At 47.0% G+C, this 21,524-nt stretch overlaps 1 protein-coding gene across 2 annotated transcripts in view; it reads left to right on the forward strand.

Moving 5' to 3' along the window:
• LOC119951775 (inositol-tetrakisphosphate 1-kinase-like) overlaps nt 1-21,524 on the forward strand; it is a 243,560-nt gene that overhangs the window by 35,916 nt on the left and 186,120 nt on the right. The window contains exon 3 of one of the 2 annotated variants that reach the window (XM_038775133.1): nt 3,886-3,910. The exons of the other annotated variant lie outside the window; for it this stretch is intronic. Within the exon in view, the coding sequence (XP_038631061.1) occupies nt 3,886-3,910 (25 nt within the window). The remainder of the gene's footprint in view (nt 1-3,885; nt 3,911-21,524) is intronic. 2 annotated transcript variants of the gene reach the window in all.

A 21,524-nucleotide genomic window follows, 5' to 3' on the forward strand; every position in this document is an offset into this window, starting at 1 on the left:
TTAGAATAAAAAAAAATCAATAATTCTTGGATTTTAAATTAATCATTAATCAATTGCCATTGATGGAAGAAAATTCCAAGATGTCTAACGGTTCGAGTCCAGATGACCCTTTGTCAGAGCTTTGACAAAGGGTCATCTGGACTCGAAACATTAGCTCTTTTCTCTCCCTACAGATGCTGCCAGACCTGCTGAGATTTTCCAGCATTTTCTCTTTGGTTTCAAATTCCAGTATCCGCAGTAATTTGCTTTTATGCTGGGATCCAGTTCTGCAGGTGCCAGTAGTCCTCTGGGACTCGTGTTCTCCTACTGGGCAATATGTGTTGGTGAATCATTAAGCTGGCAATGGCTGTTTTGGCCTTGCCTATCTTTGTTCCCAGCAACAGCTGGTTGTGTAAAGGTCTCCGAGGTGCATCGGTGTTGCTCCCCTCCCCAGTTCCCTCTGACGCAGCAGGCGGGGCCTCCTCTGAAACAACCGGTTCCTCCATTTCTGGACATGATGAAGAAACATTAGTAGTAAATACTGGATCCATTTGTTTTGCTGTCAAGAGCTACAGACTCTCTCCTTAAGTGGTCCACGTACTTTCACACCTGTCTCTCTATTAGGTCCACCAAATAAGACACAGGCCCAGACCTTTTTTTCCCAGGTAACCATGTTGGTCCAACCCCAAAGTTTCTGACAAAAACTAGATCATCTGCTTTGAAGGATCTGTTACCTTTGGTCGAGTCATGGTATTTCTTTTGCGGAGCCTGCCTCACTTCCACCCTTCCCGCCAAATTGGGAAACACCAGGTCCAGCCGAGTCCAGAGATGACGGCCCATCAACAATTCCATTGGTGTGACTCGGGGTGGTGTTGTATGAAAGGAGGAAATTGGCTAGCTTGAGACACAATGTCCTGTCTGGCTGTTTCTCCAATTGGGACGGTTGCACTGCTTAATTCCACCAGGCGCAGTCTGTTCGAGGCCAGCTAATTGAGGGCTGTTCGGGTGTGTTGTATTCTGTTAGTCAGGACAAAAAGCTGGAATTCCTCCCGCATAAAGGTGGTGCTGTTAACCAAAACTATAACTTCTGGGAGTCCATGAATCATGAAAATCCGTCTTGAAGCTTTGTTGGTGGCTGCCAAAGTCATTGTCATTTCTTGGACATCCAACCACTTGGAGTGGGTATCCACCAGAACCAAGAACATTTTACCTAGGAAAGGGCCAGAAAAACTCAGGGATGCAGTTGAGCTGCAGGGTTTGCAGTGACTGGCACACTGGTGGACCAGATCCTCAAACGTTAGTCAATCCCCAGCCACCCATCTGTAGCTCCTGACCAACATTTTCATTTTGGTTTGACCAGGATGTGCGCTATGTGGTGCTTGCAGTAACAGCTGTCGTGCTGGGGTGGTACCACCAGCCAGGAACCCCAGGGTAATCCCCCGTCTTAGCAAATGAATTAGTCTTTCCTCAGTTTGTAGGGTCTGATCTACTCCGAGTTATCATATTGCCAGCCACCTATCATACTGCCAGCCACCTAAAACCATCCACTTAACCTTTGATAGGACCTCGTCCTTCCTGAGTCCAGTTCCGGGTGTGAGTCGTTGACATGGGCAATGTATCCAATAAATTTAAAGCCAGGGTAACGGTGGGGGAGCCACGCTCTGACGGAACGGGAGTTGACTCAGAACGTCCGCATCGGAGATCTGAGTACCCGGTCGATGCTGGAAAACCCCACTGAGCCCACTGCTGCGCCCTAGCCGAAGCAATGGTGGAATGGACTTCTCTTCATGGAGTAAACCCAATAACCGTTTGTGATCGGTTATGATGGTAAAACGGTGACCGTAAACATATTGATGAAATTTTCTTTATGCCGTATATCACGGCCAGGCTCTTTCTCAACCTCTGCATTGGTTAACCTCTGGGGGGGCGGTTGGTGTGGTTTTCCATTCTGTTTGGGACAGCTCTTATCCCATATCATGAAGCATTGCAAGTTATGATGATCTGTTTGTCTAGGTCAGAGTGAACTAGTAAGTTGGACGATTGTAAATTCAGCTAGATGTGTTCAAGGGGCTGTTGCAAGTCTTTCCGGTGCCAGCGTCGATATTTCTTCAGGGGATGGTGTAGCGGCGATAATGTTGTTGCCGGGTTTGGGATGAAACGGTTATATTAATTGGCCAAACCCAGAAATTATTAATTTGCAAATCTTTTAGGTGCAGGAACCTCTTTGATGGCTTTCATCTTATTTTCCAAAGGTCTTTGCCGTTAACTTTAAACTCCAAATATGTAACTTTACTGAACTGAAAGGTGCACGTTTCCCTTTTTGAGTCTTATGCCTGTATCTCTAAACCACTTAAGGGCTTCCTGTAGGCTGGCCAGATGTTCTCCCTGTGAAGTCACCAAGACTTCATCTAAGTACACCACGACTTTAGGAATTCCTTGTAGCAAGTGCTCCATCGTTCGTTGAACAGCCAAGTTAAACAATGTACAGGAACAGCAGTTGAAATAACATTGACTCCCAGGTCCACCCACCCAGGGCCTGCGCTTTCTTCCCACTGGCCAGGTTCGCATGCTCCTGCGGGATAGGCACATGGGGGGTCACATGGCCCTGAAGGGGCTAGGCTGCCACATTTTTGAACTGTGCAAAGCAAACAGAGTTTAATCTATGGGGCAAGCATGTAGTGGAGCACAGCGGAGAAGAATGACTCAATGTTAGTAATGTATCAATTTAATTGTTATTGACCAGGATGCTCTTACGTTTTGAAACCAAAGTACCAATTGGAATAAATTTAATTTGTATCTATTTACTGTAGTTACTTGTGTCACAGATGGCTGCTTTTGCAACACTTGGGAAGTGCTGATTGAGGGAATTCTAAACTGTGGGTTGCCATTTCCTGCAGGGGTTGCAAGATGAAATTTGGGGGTCTTGAGCACCTCGGCAGCAGTGGTCTTGAGTGCTAACAGCTACGAGGTTTCTTTAAATCATCATGCTTTTTTTGTAACGTTGTGTGTGGCCTAATAATAATAATGGACAGATTCTTGAGGCCTCATTGCTACTTCAAAAAAAACCTGTGAAAAGGTAGGCTTTTTTTGGTAAAGCTTTGCAAACTTCTTACTACATTCAACCTCCTCCTTACCCCGCCGACTCCCTGCTAGTCACACAAGGAAAAGCTGCCCATGATCTCGCAGGACCCTGAGCAGAATTTGAAAGTGAATTTCACCCTTTAATAGTCAGTTGAGTCGACAAAGATTTGTGAGTAGGACCAAAATTGCAAATCTCACACCTGTCAAAAGATTTAGAAGATAGAATTTTGGTGTCTAGTTCACACTCCAATATGCAAGGCATCTTATTTTCAAAAATCATGTTCCTTGATTCAAGACCATTGTCCCTGATCCATTTCCATGCACATTGGTGCAATATCAAGAGTTTATTTGTCCTGTTAAAATCTGGAATAGGCTAAAGCTTTGGCACCATCTGCAAAACAAAAACCATCAGAGTCTAGCTGTCTAGTTGTGTTCATTGTTGTAGAGTTTGAGAAAATTAATTATGACGGGAAAAATGAAGCTCTGATCCACAATCAGGTCAATACTTTTTTTTCAGGGCAGCACGGTGGCGCAGTGGTTAGCACTGCTGCCTATGGCGCTGAGTACCCAGGTTCGATCCCGGTCCCGGGTCACTGTCCGTGTGGAGTTTGCACATTCTCCCCGTGTCTGGGTGGGCTTCACTCTCGCAACCCAAAGATGTGAAGAGGTAGGTGGATTGGCCATGCTAAATTGGGAAAGAAATAATTGGGTACTCTAAATTTGAGAGAAAAAAACTTTTTTTCACAGCTTGCGGTTTAGAAGTTGCATATTTCTGTAAATTGTGTAAGGACTGCTTTCCTCTAATTGTTCTATTCTCTTTTCTAGGAAAAGAGGCATTGACGTTGTGCAGGTGAGTTGCATGATCTCCATTCTAGGTGTTGATTCATGCTTGGAATAAAATTGTGGGTTTGTTTCATGAATGGATGCATCGAGGGCGAGGTGTATAAACTGCGTTGTGACCGTCTTCACGTTCTGTTTTGCCAATGGCGATTTGCGGATTGCTTTTTAATATTTGGGGGGGGGGGGGAGGGGGGGGGGAGAGGCTAAGGTTAATGTTGCTGTGATGAAAATTTTATCGGAGCAGGAACATCGGGCTTCTTCTGAGCTGCAGAGCGGTTGATTTCTCGTGTCCCAGATGGAGGAACCTTTAGTTTGGTGCTTGGAAAAATAAAATGCATTCGGGCAGAGGAACAAATCTGGTCCCCATCAAATACCCCCCCCCCCCCCACCAATTTGTGTCTCCTGAGCATCATAAATGTTGTGAGATAAACAATTCCTTCACTCTGTTTTAAGAGTAACTGAATGGATGAAGGGATTGTGGAATATAAACTCATCATTTTTATGTGAGAAAAGCGTTACTTGGAGGCATGTTATCCTTATTTTCATATTTCTGTTGACCGGATCATTTATTTTATGCTTGTTACTGTTTTATATAAATGGTAGAAATGTTAAATCCTTCCAGTTTCGTCTTGGTTGAAAGAGTTGAAGCGGAAGTGTTTCATTTTTGTGTCCTTTCCACTTGAATGTTAAATGACCATCGTCAATTCAGAACTGGACTTCAGTTTTCTTTTTAAGCATAAATATGCATTCAGTATGAAACCAATATTATCACATTGATTACAATTTCTCATGCCTCGATTACATTAATAATTGGGTTACATTACACTTCAAAAGTACTTAGTTGACTGTAAAATGCTTTGGGATTTCCAACATAAATGCATATCTTTCTTGTTGCATGCCTACTGTTATGGTTGTGTTGGGATCTTCAATCCGAATCTACCTTGACCACGGAGCTACAGAATGGTTACAGTGCAGAGGGAGCTCATTCGGCCGATCATGTCTCCACCAGCTCTCCAAATGAGTATTTCACCTCATGCCATTTTCCTGCCTTCTCCTCATAACCCTGCAGATTTGTTCCTGAATACGACGATTGAACCTGCCTCCTCCACAATCTCTCGGACAGTGCGATCCAAGCTGTAACTACTCCCTCCATGAGAAACGTTCTTCCTTGTATCGCTTTGTTTCTTCAGCCAATTACTTTAAGTCAGCGCCCACTCATTTTCTATCCTTCCCCGAGTGAGGTAGTTTCTCCCTATCCATTCTGTTCAGAGCCTTCATGATTTTGAATGCCTCCATCAAATCTCCTCTCGATCTCCTTTTCTCTAATCTCCCTTTACTCCAAAGAAAAGAGTCCTGACTTCTCCAATCTTACTTTCAAGATTGAAGTGCGTCATTCCTGGAGCATTCTTGTAAACCTCTTTTGCACATTCTCTAAGGCCTTCATATCCTCCCTAAAATGTGGCGCCCAGAATTGTGTCCAGCTGAGGCCCATTTAGTGTCTTATTCAAGATCACTTCTGGTTTAAAAAGAGAACAGACGACCAATCTGCTTCCAAACATTTTAAGGGGGATGCATACCTCCAATTTACTTGCGTTTTAAATTTTACATTGACCGGCTGTGTTTCCCATGTCTTTCCAGCACTGCTTGTGGGCAAAAAGGAGCAGCAGGGGTGCTTCCCCTCCAACTCACCTAGCTACCTGTAAACAATTTCTGTAGTCGGCCCCAAGTCACAATGTTTCCCCCTTTCTAAAGCAAACATGGTCTCCCACTGACCTGTGTTAAATCCAATATTCGTGTGTTGAGAAAAAAATGAGTCTGAAGCCATTCTGTACTTTAAGACCAGTTTATATCCAAGCCTGCAGAGTATAGCGACACACTCTTCCAATTCCCACAACATGCAGTGTAAACACCTTGGGCGGGATTCTCCGGTATCCGGCGGGTGGCCGTACCAGTGGCAAACAGTGACGTGCACCACTCCGGCGTCGGGCCGCCCGGAAGGTGCGGAATCCTCCGCACCTTCGGGGGCTACGCCAGTGCTGGAGTGATTGGCGCCGTGCCAACCGGCGCCGAAGGACCTCCGCCGGCCGGCGAGAGTTGGCGAATGTGCAGGAGCGCCAGCGTGTTCCCAGAGCCGCTGCTGTGCTTCCTGCGCATGCGCAGTGGGTTCCTTCTCTGCGCCGGCCATGGTGGAGCTTTGCAGCGGCTGGCACGGAAGGAAAGAGTGCCCTCAGGGCACAGGCCCGCGCGCGGATGGGTGGGCCCTGATTGCGGGCCAGGCCACCTTGGCCGCCCGCAGAGCCAGGTCTCGCCAGTATAAACCTTGTGTAATTTGCGCTGGCGGGACTGGCTGAGAACGGGTGGCCGCTCGGCCCATCGGGGACCGGAGATTCGCCGGGGGGGGGGGCGCAGCCAACGGCCCCCGACCGGCGCGGCGCGATACCTGCCCCCGCCAAAAAACGGCGCCGGAGAATTTGGCAGATGGCGGTGGGGCGGGATTCACATCGCCTCCCGGCGATTCTCCAGCCCGGCGGGGGGTAGGAGAATCCCACCCCTTATTAAGACTCTGAGAATGAAACCTTAATACTGCCCCCAATTGGACTCAGCTGCTCGTGTTTACCAACCGAAAGCTTGTACTTTATTGCAGCAAAATTCCAACATTAACAACCTGGTCTTTCAGACCCCCTTCTCCCTCTCCTCAGCCTCCAAACCGACCCTTCCTCCTCTCCGCTCTATTGCTGCCACCTGGTGACAAAGACCTCTTACATACGGATAAAAATAGTATTAATCTAATCCTGCTGTAAAATTTGCCACCTCTTCCCTCAAAAGAAGTCCTTCAAGCTACTGCTGCCAGTGAAAGCTATTCCAGCCACTGCTGTATGATGGTGAGTTTCCATGAAAACAGGTATTCCCAACCTCAGGTGTGCAGTGGTTAGATCCCTTCCATTGTCACTAGAGGAGAGGCAGTGGGTAGAGGGACAGGGAGAAGTATGAGGACCTGGCAGAGCAACGATTGAGTAGGGAAAAGGGAGAGGTGTTACAAGACTGATTTTGAGTTTTCCGGTGTTGTCGGCTTTTGCTAGTTTTCTGTTTGCAATGTATACATCATAATTCATAGTGCCCTTTTCTATCCAGCCAACAACAAGATTTATGGAGGAAACAGTTTTCGCACCCTGGTTTATCATTTTCTCATGAAGAATGTGGTCCTTCCACTTGGGATAATGTGTTTGAGTTGTGATATCACTGATTCACTGGGATTTTATTTCATGTGCTTCTATATTTCTGACTCAAATATCAGTCAACTGGGTAGTTTGAGACAAGCAATCGGTTGCGAGACTCGGCTCTTTTTGTATGTGGATATGAAGGAAAAGAGTGGGTTGCTGCTGTAATATTGTCTAAACTGTCTTGATGCTTTTCAAATGCATTGAATTACATTGACGCAGAGTAGCTGATATTTGAGGAGACATAGCAGTCAATTTAGATGCAGCACAACCTAGCAAACAGCAGGAAAATGGCTGACCAGTTCCTGTGTTTATTTTTGTTAGTGTTGTTAGGAAGGGAAGATTCTTGGTCACAAACATCCAATAGGCCTATGGAGATATTTGCCAAACTCCTTAAACAGGCAGCTATGGCCTTGACCGTATTATCTCATTCAAAGGATCAACAGTAGAGTTGCTGATTCACAAAGGAGTGTTATGACCTTTTTCATTAGTTCCTTTGAAACAGAAAGCAAGTCTCTGGCAGATTTTTCTAGCTCTCTTCCTCATATTTGCCTGCATGACGGCCGGTGTGCCAACAGTTTCACCTTTAAAATGACGTGTCAAAGCTCGGTGACACCCTTTTATTTGCTGGGCGGACTAGCATTTCAAGATGGACATGAGTTCATTTGGTAACCTGCCATTGTTACGCTTTCAAATGCAATGAAAATCAAGGCCTGTATTTATCAGAGAATCATGGAATGCCATTGTGCCTGTGCCAGACCTTTGAAGCTATCTCACTAATCTCACTAACCCGTCCCTTCCTCATAGTGCCTTTTACAGCCGGAGGATGTCCCAAGGCACTTTACAGCCAATTAAGTACTTTTTGAAGACCTATTTCATGCTGCCATGTAGAAAGCGCCAGTTTACACAAAGCAAGCTCCCACAAACAGCAATGTGATGATGATCAGACAATTTGTTTTTACTTTAATATGTTGACTGAGTGATAAATATTGCCTGGATACCAGGAATAACTCCTCCTCCTCTTCAGAATAGTGCCATGGAATCGGTCTCAGTTTAACATCTTATCTGAAAAACTGCACTCCACACGGCCCTGCACTCTTTTTTTTTGTGTGTGATCAAGTACTGGAGTGAGACTTGAACCCACAAGCTTCTGACTCCCAGACAAGTCCTGTCAACTGAGCCACATGTGACACAGTTACATTATTTTTTTTTTTTTAAATAATTTTTATTGGAATTTTTTACAGAAAATATAACAAAAAGTATAGCAAAAAGCAGTAATATGCAACTAACAGCCCCATAACACCCACAATTCCCCCCATACCGTAACATCACATGTATCACATTCCCCCCCCCCCCCCAAACAAGAGAACTTAACCATAAATTAAAATTAGATAAATCAAATTTAAATAAAATAAGCTAACATAATCAACGTCCCAACCCCCCCGGGTTGCTGCTGCTACTGTCCCAGTACCCTATCGTTGAGCCAGAAAGTCGAGGAAAGGTTGCCACCGTTTAAAGAACCCTTGTACCGATCCTCTTAGGGCGAATTTAACCTTCTCAAGCTTAATGAAGCCCGCCATGTCATTGATCCAGGTCTCCACGCTTGGGGGCCTTGCGTCCTTCCACTGTAGCAAAATCCTTCGCTGGGCTACTAGGGACGCAAAGGCCAGCACACCGGCCTCTTTCGCCTCCTGCACTCCCGGCTCTACCCCAACCCCAAAGATCGCGAGTCCCCATCCTGGCTTGACCCTGGATCCCACCACCCTTGACACCGTCCTCGCCACCCCCTTCCAGAACTCCTCCAATGCCGGGCATGCCCAGAACATATGGGCATGGTTCGCTGGACTCCCCGAGCACCTGGCACACCTATCTTCACCCCCAAAGAACCTACTCATCCTCGTCCCAGTCATGTGGGCCCTATGCAGCACCTTGAATTGGATGAGGCTAAGCCGCGCACACGAGGAGGAAGAATTTACCCTCTCCAGGGCATCAGCCCATGTCCCGTCTTCGATCTGTTCCCCCAGTTCCCCCTCCCACTTCATTTTCAGCTCCTCTACTGACGCCTCTTCCTTCTCCTGCATAAGCTTGTAGATATCGGATATCTTCCCCTCCCCGACCCAGCACAGTTACATTATTGATATCAGTTGGTGAATTTGTTTTTCTGCCACTGTCTTCTGTTTGTGCAACATGGCTGGGAGTATTGGTAGGAGACCTGTTCCTGGATCTGTTTGAGAGATACCACAGATTTGCAGTTTAACTCCTTTATTGTGCAGGCTGGGAGAGGTTCCTCGCTCTGTAATTTGGTGGGAAATGGAACAGGTGTGGATGAAAAATGAAGAAATGAAAATTAATGATTGGAAAATGGTAATGTGTGCATTTAAAAATGCTAATAGGCTTTGGCCCCCTACTCCTTCACTAGTCTATGTTGCAAGTGCTGACTGAGATCTTGAAGTTAGCAATATTATTCATGCAGCCACTGAGACTCCATATTTGGTGAGTACATTGGCTACCTGGTTACGCTCATACAGCAATTCAGCGTAGCATGTGACTACTTTACCTGCACATTGCTACAATTTAAAAGGGGATGATGGAGTAGGCACAGGTCAATGTTTACAACACAACAGCAGGTTTATCTACTCACTACTAAGCCACAGAGATGACTTCATTTGCAGTTACGGACACAACTGCCAGAGTTATCTGCATTACAATTTCACTCCTTTGTAGTTTATTGTCCACCCAAGATTCTGTACAATATGCCCCAGACCTGGAGAGTGTGCTAGCTGATCGACTGTCTTTTCCAATCAGTAATTCCAGAGCCGTTCTATGGAAATGCTTGGTGCACTGATGAGCCAGAATGGGAAGCTGCTCCAGCTAGTAATAGTCAAAATGGTCATTCTTAGGAAACCACATTATCTGCCTGATGCAAGGTGCAAAGCACATTTTTGCTGTATGCTCCCGTCTGCAGAAGAACCTTTGTGGGTATTTTGTATAATGTATTAGTGAGACACTGACACTTTGACAAACATGTCAATAATGGCACCCTGCATTGTTTGTTTAAAAAAAATATATATTCTGACAGGACCTGCTGTGTATTTCCAAAATTTCCTATTTTTCTTTCATGTTTCTGCAGTTCTATATAAATTTGGAGTACTGAATTATTTTTTTCCAATTAAGGGGGCAGTTTAGCGTGGCCAATTCACCTCCCTTGCACATCTTTTTGGGTTGTGGGGGTGAAACTCATGCAGACATGGAGAGAATGTGCAAACTCCATATGGACAGTGACCTGGAGCCGGGATTGAACCCAGGACCTCAGCGCATTGAGACAGCAGTGCTAACCATTGTGCCACGGTGCTGCCCCTCTGCAGTTCTTGTTATCTCTCTTCCATTCTCCACACCTCAGTGAGCAAGTCGCCTGCTTTTGTGTTATTGCCTTCGTCACTTGCTTCCCAGGATTTCAAAAAGCCTTTCTTACCAGCTAGACTCCCGATCTCTCTGATGGGAGTCAGTTTTGTTGACTCAATCTCTCCCCGTTCTATACAATTTTCGCCACACACAGAAACCTCCTCCCCTTGCCCCATTCTTTCTTTGTTCAGTCTCATTGAACTGCATGGAGTTTGAGTTAAATAGCACAGATAAAATACTGGACAATCTCAGCAGGTCTGACAGCATGTGTGGAGAGAGAAGGGAGCTAATGTTTTGTGTCTGGATGACTCTTTGTTGAAGCTACAGAGAACTGGAAATAGGGTAAGGGGGCGACGGAGGGGGGGATTGCGTCGAGCAGTGGGGCTGGATAGCGGGCCAGTGATGGGTGGAGATTGACAAAGATGCCGTGAACAGAAAGACAAAGGGAATATAAATGGTGCTGATAGTGGCTCATAAGAGATTACAGTAAGAAGTCTTATAACACCAGGTTAAAGTTCAACAGGTTTGTTTCAAACAATAGCTTTCGGAGGACTGCTCCTTCCTCCGGTCATTCACCTGAGGAAGGAGCAGTGCTCCGAAAGCTAGTGTTTGAAACAAACCTGTTGGACTTTAACCTGGTGTTGTAAGACTTCTTACTGTGCTCACCCCAGTCCAACGCCGGCATCTCCACATCATAAGAGATTAGAATGTGTTAATGGCAGAACAAATGTAAAAAGTGTGTCAAAGGAACAGGGTACATTTGGCCCACGTGGGTAGGGGTGGGGCAGGGGAAACGACAGTGAGGGAAAAACAGATTGATGGAAGAAATGAAAATGAATTGATAGAAATAAAAATGGGGTGAAGTTGGAGGAGAGAGTTCAGCCTGAAGTTGTTGAACTCCCATGTTCCATCCAGAAGGCTGTAACGCTCCTGATCGGAAGATTCCTCTAGTTTGCGCTGGGCCTCACTGGAGCATTGCAGTAGGCCAAGGACAAACATATGGCCGTAAGAGCAGGACGGCGAGTTTAAATGGCAAGTCACAGGAAGGTCTGGGTCCTGCTTGCGGACGGACCAAAGGTGTTCTACAAATCTGTGAGGGAGAAGTGAGTAGATTATATGATCCGTTTCGATGAAGGTGTAGGAGCGGAAGTGGACCATTTTGGCCCATTTGAAGAGGGGAGGGAGGAGATTCTCGAGAAGCCCATGCGCCGAGAAAGGTCAGTGAGTTTTTTTTTTTGCATCCAGAATTCCATACAGTGAGAGACTCGCTCCACTTCCAGCCCGACTCATTACTGCTGTTCTTCACACACAGCTGCACATTTCTACCATTTTCCCGTTGTGTTTGGTTTTTAAAAAAAAACTTAGATTCTTCCCCCCCCCCCCCCCCCCCCCGGTTCAACTTCCAAAACTTGGCAATGAAGCACTGCAGAGTGCACCTTTTGGGAAGGCTATCGGCAAACTTTGAGAGTTGCCCAACAAACATTTGGAGATGGATGTAGTCTTTGGAACCTTTCCAAGCTGATGATGCTGTGTTTATCTTGATGTGGAGATGCCAGCGTTGGACTGGGGTGAGCGCAGTAAGAAGTCTTACAACACCAGGTTAAAGTCCAACATGTTTGTTTCAAACACTGGCTTTCGGAGCATTGCTCCTTCAGGTGAATGGTTTGCCCTTCACCTGAGGAAGGAGCAGTGCTCCGAAAGCTAGTGTTTGAAACAAGCATGTTGGACTTTAACCTGGTGTTGTAAGACTTCTTACTGTGTTTATATTGGTTTTGCGTAAAGCCTGCAGGTAAATGTTTTGTTCTAGAATTTGTAGCTGGAGAATGAGAACAATAACCACCTCCGTGTGTCAACCAAAGCCCAGAGCCTCCTTGAGAGATTCGGTTAGAATGGGAAAACTAAAGGTCAATTTAATCTTTTTATCCCTGAGGTCTCCCACAAACCAAACCAGTTCAGTTTATGCTGGTCTTTACTCAGTACTGTCAGTTTAGTGTTCTCTGTGCTTTCAAGGCTGAAGGACAACATGATAAGGCTTTGACAGTTGTCCAAAAATACAAACCGTATTTACTTCATCTTAAATTCAGGGTATCTTGTGTATCCTATTAAAATTTTACGAGATGGTTCATTTGGTGTTGAGGGAGGATGTCTTAAAGATTGGGCAGCTGGGAAAGATCTTTATTTTAGCACCATGTTTTAAAATGGAACCTTTGGAAGTTAAACAAAAATTAATATGGTGGATGCAAGTTTTCTGCCACTGCCTTGTCTGCAGTTAGACCACGGGGAGTCGTGTGGGCTGCTACTGTCATATCCCCAGGAAGCTTTCAGTCATTCAACCCCAACTCTTCAATGGCAGTCCAAGGTAGGCCAGGCAAAGGCAACACCAAAGGCTCTCCTGGTTCACCCACAACATGGAAGTTGAATCACACTCTACTTTCTGATCTCGATTCCGGCTTAGCCAGACTGAGACATACTGCAGGCTGACCAGCCACTTCCCTTTGGCTTAGGCCAACTGGACCAGCGTTACCCTGGAAAGCCACTTTCATACAAAATCTCCCTCGTGACTCATTTAAGACATGACCCAAGTTACTTCCTCAAGGGAGTGCTACCTTTTATTTCTTTAATTACTTGGAAAGTGAAAAATCGCTGTTCAACTCTAAGGCGACATGGAGGAACTATTTCTGCAGCCGCAGTATTTCTCACAACCCCCCCCTCCCCAAATTAAGAATGGATGCAAATTCCAATCCAGCATTCCCAGATGTAACACGCTTTTCCCAACTACACACTAAGAGTTTGGGAATCTGGTCAGAGTGGGGGGGATTTGGGGGCACTTGTTTAGGGGTGAAAGCTAAAATTGAACAACGAGTAATTTCAAAGGCCAGAATATCTGTTCGGGAGTCTAGTGCTCCTGCCAACAGAGAATTGGGACTGGTCTCCGATAGCGTTGGGAGCAGGGCCTGGTTGCGAGTCCCTCTCCCCTTAACCATGCAAATGTATGCATGGTGGAGAACTTGCTGGATTCCGTCGGAATCCTGGTATCTGGCCACCAGATCCGGTGGCATGGTCCCCCCCATATCAGGCGATGGCGAGCTGCAAATCATTAAGGTTGAAAATAGGTTGCCCCCTAAATAGTTGGCAGCTGGGATTTCCTAACTCTGATTGTCTATGTCGTCACTACTGAGGCGTTGGAGTTTAGTTGTAATGCCTGTTCAGAGCTCTGAAATAGACATCTGGGGGAGCGATTCTCCCAAATAGAGCCCAGGTGTTTGCGCCATTGTGAACGCCGCCGCGTTTCACGATGACGCGAACTGGGCCCGGGTATGACCTATTCTGTCCCCCACAGGGGGCAGCACGGCGCTGGAGTGGTACACGCTGCTCCAGCCTCCTATCCCAGCGCCAAATGGGCATCGCGCCAGCCCGCGCATGCGCGGGGGACTTCTTTAGCGCGCCGGCCCCAACTCAACATGGCGTATGTGTTCAGGGGCCGGCCGCGCAGGGAAGAAGCCCCCGGGGGGGGGGGGGGGGGGGGGGGGGGGGGGAAGAAGAGAGGAGAGAGAGAGAGGCCGGCCCGCCAATTGGTGGGCCCCGATCGTGGGCCAGGCCCCATCGGAGGCCCCCCACCACAATGCGCCTCCCGACCGTTCGCGCAGAGTTTCCCCCCCGTCAGTGACCAGGGGTGAACGGCGCCGGCGGGACCCTCTCGTATCTGCGCGGCTGCGGCCAGAGAATCGGCGGCCCCGCCGATTCCAGCGGCATGTGGCCGTGCCACGCCAAACGCGCCGCCGCAAATGGCGCCTATTCTCCGCACCTCGGAGCATCATGGCATGGGGCTTGGAGAACCGTCCCCCCTAGACTCCATGAATACTAGGCGCTGGTTCCGTCTCCCAGTTGTGCTTTAAATGTTTGTGCTTCAGTTCTGCTGCCAAACTTGTAGCTTTATTGTTTCCTCCGCTGTTCTTGTGCCTACTTCGATTGATCAGAATGGAGACTAAAATACGCAGTGTATTGACCCCAATTAGGATTTGCTAATGCATTTGGAGTTAATTCCTAGTGCAATTATTATGAAGTATATTTATAACATTTGATATTGTGCGGAATGAATGGAAGCACCTGATCACTCCTTTCTGTGTACCCCTCCTATCCTGCCAAATTTGAGTGTGCGCATATCTGCAAAGTTCGGACTGTTATTTAGCCATTGTCAATGGAGTAGTTGACTAAGGCCCTGCTTCACTCTGAAGCATCGTTATAGCTCAGCAGCATACATTTGTGGTTTAACTAGGCCAGATTTGCAGCCATCTTATACGGTGCAGTGTTATGACCTGTCTCTGCAGGTTAAAATCTTGGCAGTTTCTCATTTCTCCACCCAAAGGTGTTGAACTTTTTTAAAAAAACGACTATGCTCTTACAGGTATCTTGTTGAAGCCGTTGTTGTACAGTGTAGATTTATCTTGATGGTGAGTGTCAACAGATTTTCTGACTATTAGTAAGTGTGAAAAGCGGGACCCCATCTTGTCCATTCATGCGAATGCAGCAAGAATGGCTGGACCATGATTGAGATCAAACCTCAACCATGTTTACTTACTTTCTTCCCTCTTCATCTTGAACTCAAAAGAGTGCAGGTCCCAACTGTGCAGCTCCTGTTGTCACCCAATTGAGCTCAACTAATTTAGCATTGACCCCGGTTCGAATTTGAGACTTGCCTGCTCTGTGTGGCTCAGCTGCTCACTGAGGCACTGGAGAAGCCCAAATTCCATATTGATTAAATAACTGTGTTTTCTACATTGCAAGTCAGGTTTCCCGGAGAGATGCTGGATAAATGCCCCATGCTGCGTGGTACAGGAGCAGTAATCTATCTTGTTTGACTTTCCGTTTTGTGCTGAGTGAGCTGATCATGGTTGGAGCAGTCAGCTGGGTGCTATAGTTGGTCACTTCAAGGCTGTGGAGGGTTGGGATGGGGAAAAAGATGGCTAAGATTTCCATTAGTTCTGCTGGCGGGGGGGGGGGGGGGGGGGGGGGGGTGTGGCGGAATGGCTACCTCTGAGATCTGGTAGCGGGCAGCAGGGTAGCATGGTGGTTAGCATAAATGCTTCACAGCTCCAGGGTCCCAGGTTCGATTCCCGGCTGGGTCACTGTCTGTGTGGAGTCTGCACGTCCTCCCCCTGTGTGCATGGGTTTCCTCCGGGTGCTCCGGTTTCCTCCCACAGTCCAAAGATGTGTGGGTTAGGTGGATTGGCCATGCTAAATTGCCCGTAGTGTCCTAATAAAGTAAGGTTAAGGGGGGGGGGGGTTGTTGGGTTACGGGTATAGGGTGGATACGTGGGTTTGAGTAGGGTGATCATGGCTCGGCACAACATTGAGGGCCGAAGGGCCTGTTCTGTGCTGTACTGTTCTATGTTCTATGGTGCCTGTTTGAACTAAACCAATGTGAGTTAGCGCCTTCAGGAGAGGGCAGGGGCATAGTTGGGGAGTGGAGTTGGAGCAGGGAAGGGGTGGAACTCAACTGAACTTGGATGGGAAAGCCTCAGCAGTCTTAGTTGATGACTAGAATATCCAGCTAATATTGTTTTGAGTGAGAGATGGAGGAGGACAAATGGGCCGATCTCATGAATGAGTTATCCAAACTTGTCTTGAGATGGTTCTAGAAACCTTTTGAGGTTTCCACGTTTTCTCACTGCTGCTGGTTTCTAAAATTTACATTCTTGTCACTAATGCATTAGATTTTAGATTAACTCGTGCCCCATATTGATTTGTAAGAATCTGCTTGCCTCATGCAGAACCGTTATCATAGAATTTACAGTGCAGAAGGAGGCCATTCGGCCCATCAAGTCTTCACCGGCTCTTGGAAAGAGCACCCTACCCAAGGTCTACGCCTCCACCGTATCCCCATAACCCAGTAACCCCACCCAACACTAAGGGCAATTTTGGACACTAAGGGCAATTTATCATGGCCAATCCACCTAACCTGCACATCTTTGGACTGTGGGAGGAAACCAGAGCACCCGGAGGAAACCCACACACACACATGGAGGATGTGCAGACTCCACACAGACATTGACCCAAGCCGGAATCGAACCTGGGACCCTGGAGCTGTGAAGCAATTGTGCTATCCACAAGGCTACCGTGCTGCCCACTAAATGAAAACATTTTCTGGTCCGGGCTTTGAACCCAGTTGCCCAGGATGATGTAGAGCTTTTATAGAGAACATTTGTAGAGCTTGTTGTGACATCAACACACCTTGTCTGCACTGTGACCGGTCGTGCCAGAGAAATGTCAAGCGAGTCCTAGAGTTGGAACATGGGCATATTCCAGTTTGCTGTTCTGTCCATATGAAGATTTTTGGTGAACGTACAGGAGTGTATTCTGTTCCGTGGAGATGTTGTGAAAGTATTGGTGTGGTGTTTGAAAGCAAATATTATATTTCAGTGACAGAAAGTGCCGGAAATACTCAGCCGACCTGGCAGCATCTGTAGAGGGTGGAGCAGAGTTATCATTTTGAATCCAATACAAACTAGAAGATCTGAAGGGTCATATTCAAGTCAAAATGTTAACTGTATCTCTCTCTCCAGAGATGAAGCCAAACCTGCTGTGTATTCCAACACTTTTTAGTGTCTGTTTTCATTTCGGCATTTGCAGTATGTTGCGTTTGTTTAGCGCCGGACTGCTGTTTTATTCACCACTTTCTCTGCTGTCAGACTCCATGGGCAAGCAAACTTGGTGGTGTCTGCTGATGCCTATGGCAAAATGGATGCCTGGCACAAAGGAAGTCCTTGACTTTCAACGGTTGCAGCAAGGGAACTGTCTTCAGCCAGAGCATTTAAAATGTCAAAGCGCCTTGAGCTAAAGTGAATGAATATAATAAATCATTAACGTTTTAATGGTTGAAGTTTTAATTGAAGCCTTCCTCTAGCATGATGTCATTTTGGCTGCTAGGATAATACTGAGTGGGTTTGACTTGAATGCGAGACTGCTTCAGTTGTGGACGGTGACTATGCACACACACCCACACGTACAAAATGAGGGCTCGGCAGCAGTGGCTAATTTTGTAACCTATTACATGTTGTACAAACTATGAATCATGGAATGTTGCTCACTATAGTTGGCGAAACATCTTCAATCAGTTCTCGTTAGCCATGGACCTTGGAATTTTACTTGCTCACGGAGGGTTTCCGAGTATAATGGTCCACTATCCTGTTTGTACATTTCCTTGCTGGAAATTTTGATTTGTTACTCTGGGAGCAGGCTAACTGGGATGTGGTGAGAGTTAGAACATAGAACATAGAACAGTACAGCACAGAACAGGCCCTTCGGCCCTCGATGTTGTGCCGAGCAATGATCACCCCACTTAAACCCACATACCCCTAACCCAACAATCCCCCCCATTAACCTTTACACTACGGGCAATTTAGCATGGCCAATCCACCTAACCCGCACATCTTTGGACTGTGGGAGGAAACCGGAGCACCCGGAGGAAACCCACGCACACACTGGGAGGACGTGCAGACTCCACACAGACAGTGACCCAGCCGGGAATCGAACCTGGGACCCTGGAGCTGTGAAGCATTGATGCTAGCCACCATGCTACTGTGAGTTGCTGGTAATCGTCGGACAAGTGGCTCTGACCTAGAAATTATACCATCAGAAGCAGTTCATTCTAATTCTGTGTCAAGTTAATATTTTGGGCAGGAAGAACTGGTTAAACATCTCATTGAAAAATCCAAACTGGACACTCTGTCTAGTCCAATAATGGCTTTATGTGAAGAAAATATCCTGATAATGCCCTGTTCGGCCTTTATTTCTGACCACTATTGACTCTACAGCCTCTGTTGTGTTGTTCATCGTTGTATGTACAAAAACTTCTCCAACATTCCACCAAGATCAAATCTCTCCTCTTTGGTTCCTACTTAAAGAGCAGTTCTTGACTCCGTTGTTCTTCTAGGCTTGCCCCGAACCTAATTATGTGCATCCTCCACATTCTCCGAACCCCATAATCTATCTAGCATTTTCACTTGCACAGCATCACGCGCCTGTTATCTTACCCCATCCCCACTGCTGCTGAATCTTCATGTCTTTTATCAGCAGTTGTTTTAACTTCTCCGGTGTTTCCTGCAAGCCTCCTAAATGCCACCTACTGTGGATTACTCCATTTTGCTGCACGTATCCTTCCCGTACCCACCCCCCTCTATTCAACAACCAATATGAACTCTTGAGACTTTAAGTCAGTGATCCTTTGTACATTCCCTCTGTCATTAGTGGAAAGAATCTTTTATTTTCAACATCTTCAAGTGATATCTTGATTTTAGAATTCTCATCCACCTTTCTCAAATCCCTCTGAGGCCTAATCTCCTACTGGCCCACAATTCTTGAGTGATTCAACCCTCTTGTGCGTTCCCAATTATCATTGTGGCATGGTGGCACAGTGGTTAGCACTGCTGCTTCCCAGCTCCAGGGACCCGGGTTCGATTCCTGGCTTGGGTCACTGACTGTGTTGAGTTTGCACATTCTCGCCATGTCTGTGTGGGTTTCCTCCGGGTGCTCCGGTTTCTCCCCACAGTCCAAAGATTTGCAGGTTAGGTGGATTGGCTGTGATAAATTGCCCCGTAGTGTCCAAAAGGTTAGATCGGGGTTGACGGGTCGGGTGGCGAGCTGAGCTCGTTAGTGCAGGAAATGAGTCTTGGCCTCGGTAGGGCGTTCCTCGCTGAGGCCCGAAGCAGAGTTCAGTCTAATAGCGGGGTCGTTCTTGGCGCTGCAAGTGCCGGGAAGCACCTGACTAAATGCGCCAGAAACGGGACTCCGCTGCTTTTCTGTTAAATTGCATCCAATGTCTTTCTTGCCATACGGATTTGAAACGTCTTTCCACAGCTGCAATTAGACGTGCAGAGTTTTTCTGTTCACCTCATTGCCACCTTTTGAAGATGTTGCTGTGTGCAAATTGGCTGCCTTATTTCCCCACATAACAGTAACTATTCTTCAGAAGTATTTCGTTTGCTGCAAAGTTGGGACGTCCTGAGGTCATGATGGGGCGCTATGGAATGCATTTCTTTTGTCGAGACTAGGTGAAAGGTTATATGAGAAATTATAGAGTAAATTCTATGAACCACAGTGGTCTCATTACAGTCAAGACCGTGGAAATGTCTTTTGCAGAATATAATTCCACAGCTATTCTTGCCATTTACCATCGAACAGGCGCCAGAATGTGGCGACTGGGGGCTTTTCACAGTAACCTCATTTGAAACCTACTTGTGACAATAAGTGATTTTCATTAATTTGGCACCTCTTTTTCCCTTTGACCCCCCTGCCATGAATGAGTTTGAGGCAGTATTCTTGATCTACCTTTTTTTAAATTTTAAGTGTCATTTCTTAAATGTGCAAAAGTGAGATGGGCCCCTGTACTGCATACTTCCAAGATTCTAAAGTCACCTCATTTGGGGCTTAACCCCCCCCCCCCCCCCTCCGGGGGTCGGCGTGAACCCCCCCCCCCCCCCACCCCCACCGTCCTCTGAATTCTCCGGCCCCCCCAAAAGTCGGCGAGGTGTGAATCGCGCTGCCTGCCTCGAAGAATGGCGGGACTGGCCACCACTGGCTAATCAAGATGGGCTGAAGTCCCGCCCGTTTTTTGCCACTCCCACCGGCATAGATTAGACTATGTCCCTTACCGGTGGGACCTGGCGGCGTGGCCGGCTCCGGAGTCCTGGGGGGGGCGTGAGCCGATCTGACCCACGGGGGGGGGGGGGGTGGCCTGGCCTGTGATCGGGGCTCACCGATCCGTGGGCAGGCCTGTGCCGTGGGGGCACGCTTTTCCTACGCGTCGGCCGTGTCAGCCTCCGAGACGGCCGGACGTGTAGGTGACGACGACGACCCCCCCCCCCCCCCCCCCCCCCCCCCCCCGCATTTCTGCAGTATTCCCTCCTAATTATTTCTCTGCTATTAATCAGTATCCTGTTTTTTCTGTGCTTTGCCTTCCGGGTTTGAACTGGGAACAGAGCTCTTCAATGTGTTTAAATCGGAGATTGAACACTTTAAGCATGACTTCCTCAGATTTCTGTTCTGCTTGGGTTGTAGTGTAACATTCAATGTTCTTTTTGTTGATGGCTACAGGTTTGTGATTGTGAATTTGCGGAGGGTCTCCTCAAACCATTAGAAAGATGCACATCTCAGTTTTTTTTTTTGTTTCCATTTACCGTTTGTCAATATTAACAATTTGCCCAGTGGTATATTTTGTCTAACTTGTGTATGTTGTAGATTCTAGGCTGTCTCTCCTAATTTGGTATCGTCTGCACACTCCGCAGCCTGAACTTTGTGATGCCAGCAAACAATAGTCTTTCTGCCAAGTGCACTTTCTCATCTCACTTTTTTATTAAAAACACTCCTGTCTTGTAGCACCCTCAATTAATGTTTGAGATGGGAACTCCCAGGTTGGCTAGGATTAGGGGAGATTGGCATTTTGTTTCTTCAGAATGTTGATTCATGGAAGGATATAATTCCACATTCACTGTATGCTGTCCTGCTTGAGAATCTGCATTTTTCGTGCGTTTCCAGCCATTTTGACTGTTGTTGGTCTCCTCTCCAAAGGTGTCCTAATCAAATATACACATCTCCTGAACCGTCTCTGGGTGTTGGACCCCGCATATCACCCTGTGCAATCCCCCTACTCCAGTGATTGTTAACCCAGGCTCAGTTAATCCAATTGCAACAAAATGGATTAATTAAGCACCATAAATCAAGTACATGTTTTTGTTGGTGTGATGTGTTTTGTGGTGTATGCTTTCATATTGCTTCAGCTCACCGAACCGTCAAAAAGGTTGCAAGTACAGAGTTTAAAAAAAAAACAACGATCCGGGGCGCGATTCTTCCAGCCCCGCGCCGGGCTGGAAAATCACTGCAACCGCGCCACGCCGGCCCGTGATTCTCCGAGGTGCGGAGAATCGGCTCCATTTGCGCTGGCGCGTTTGGAGCAGCGCTGGTCGCGGGCCAATGGAATCGGCGGGGCCGCCAATTCTCCGGCCCAGA

The sequence above is a fragment of the Scyliorhinus canicula genome, chromosome 2, assembly GCF_902713615.1.
Source record: "Scyliorhinus canicula chromosome 2, sScyCan1.1, whole genome shotgun sequence".
NCBI classification, from domain to species: Eukaryota; Metazoa; Chordata; class Chondrichthyes; order Carcharhiniformes; family Scyliorhinidae; genus Scyliorhinus; species Scyliorhinus canicula.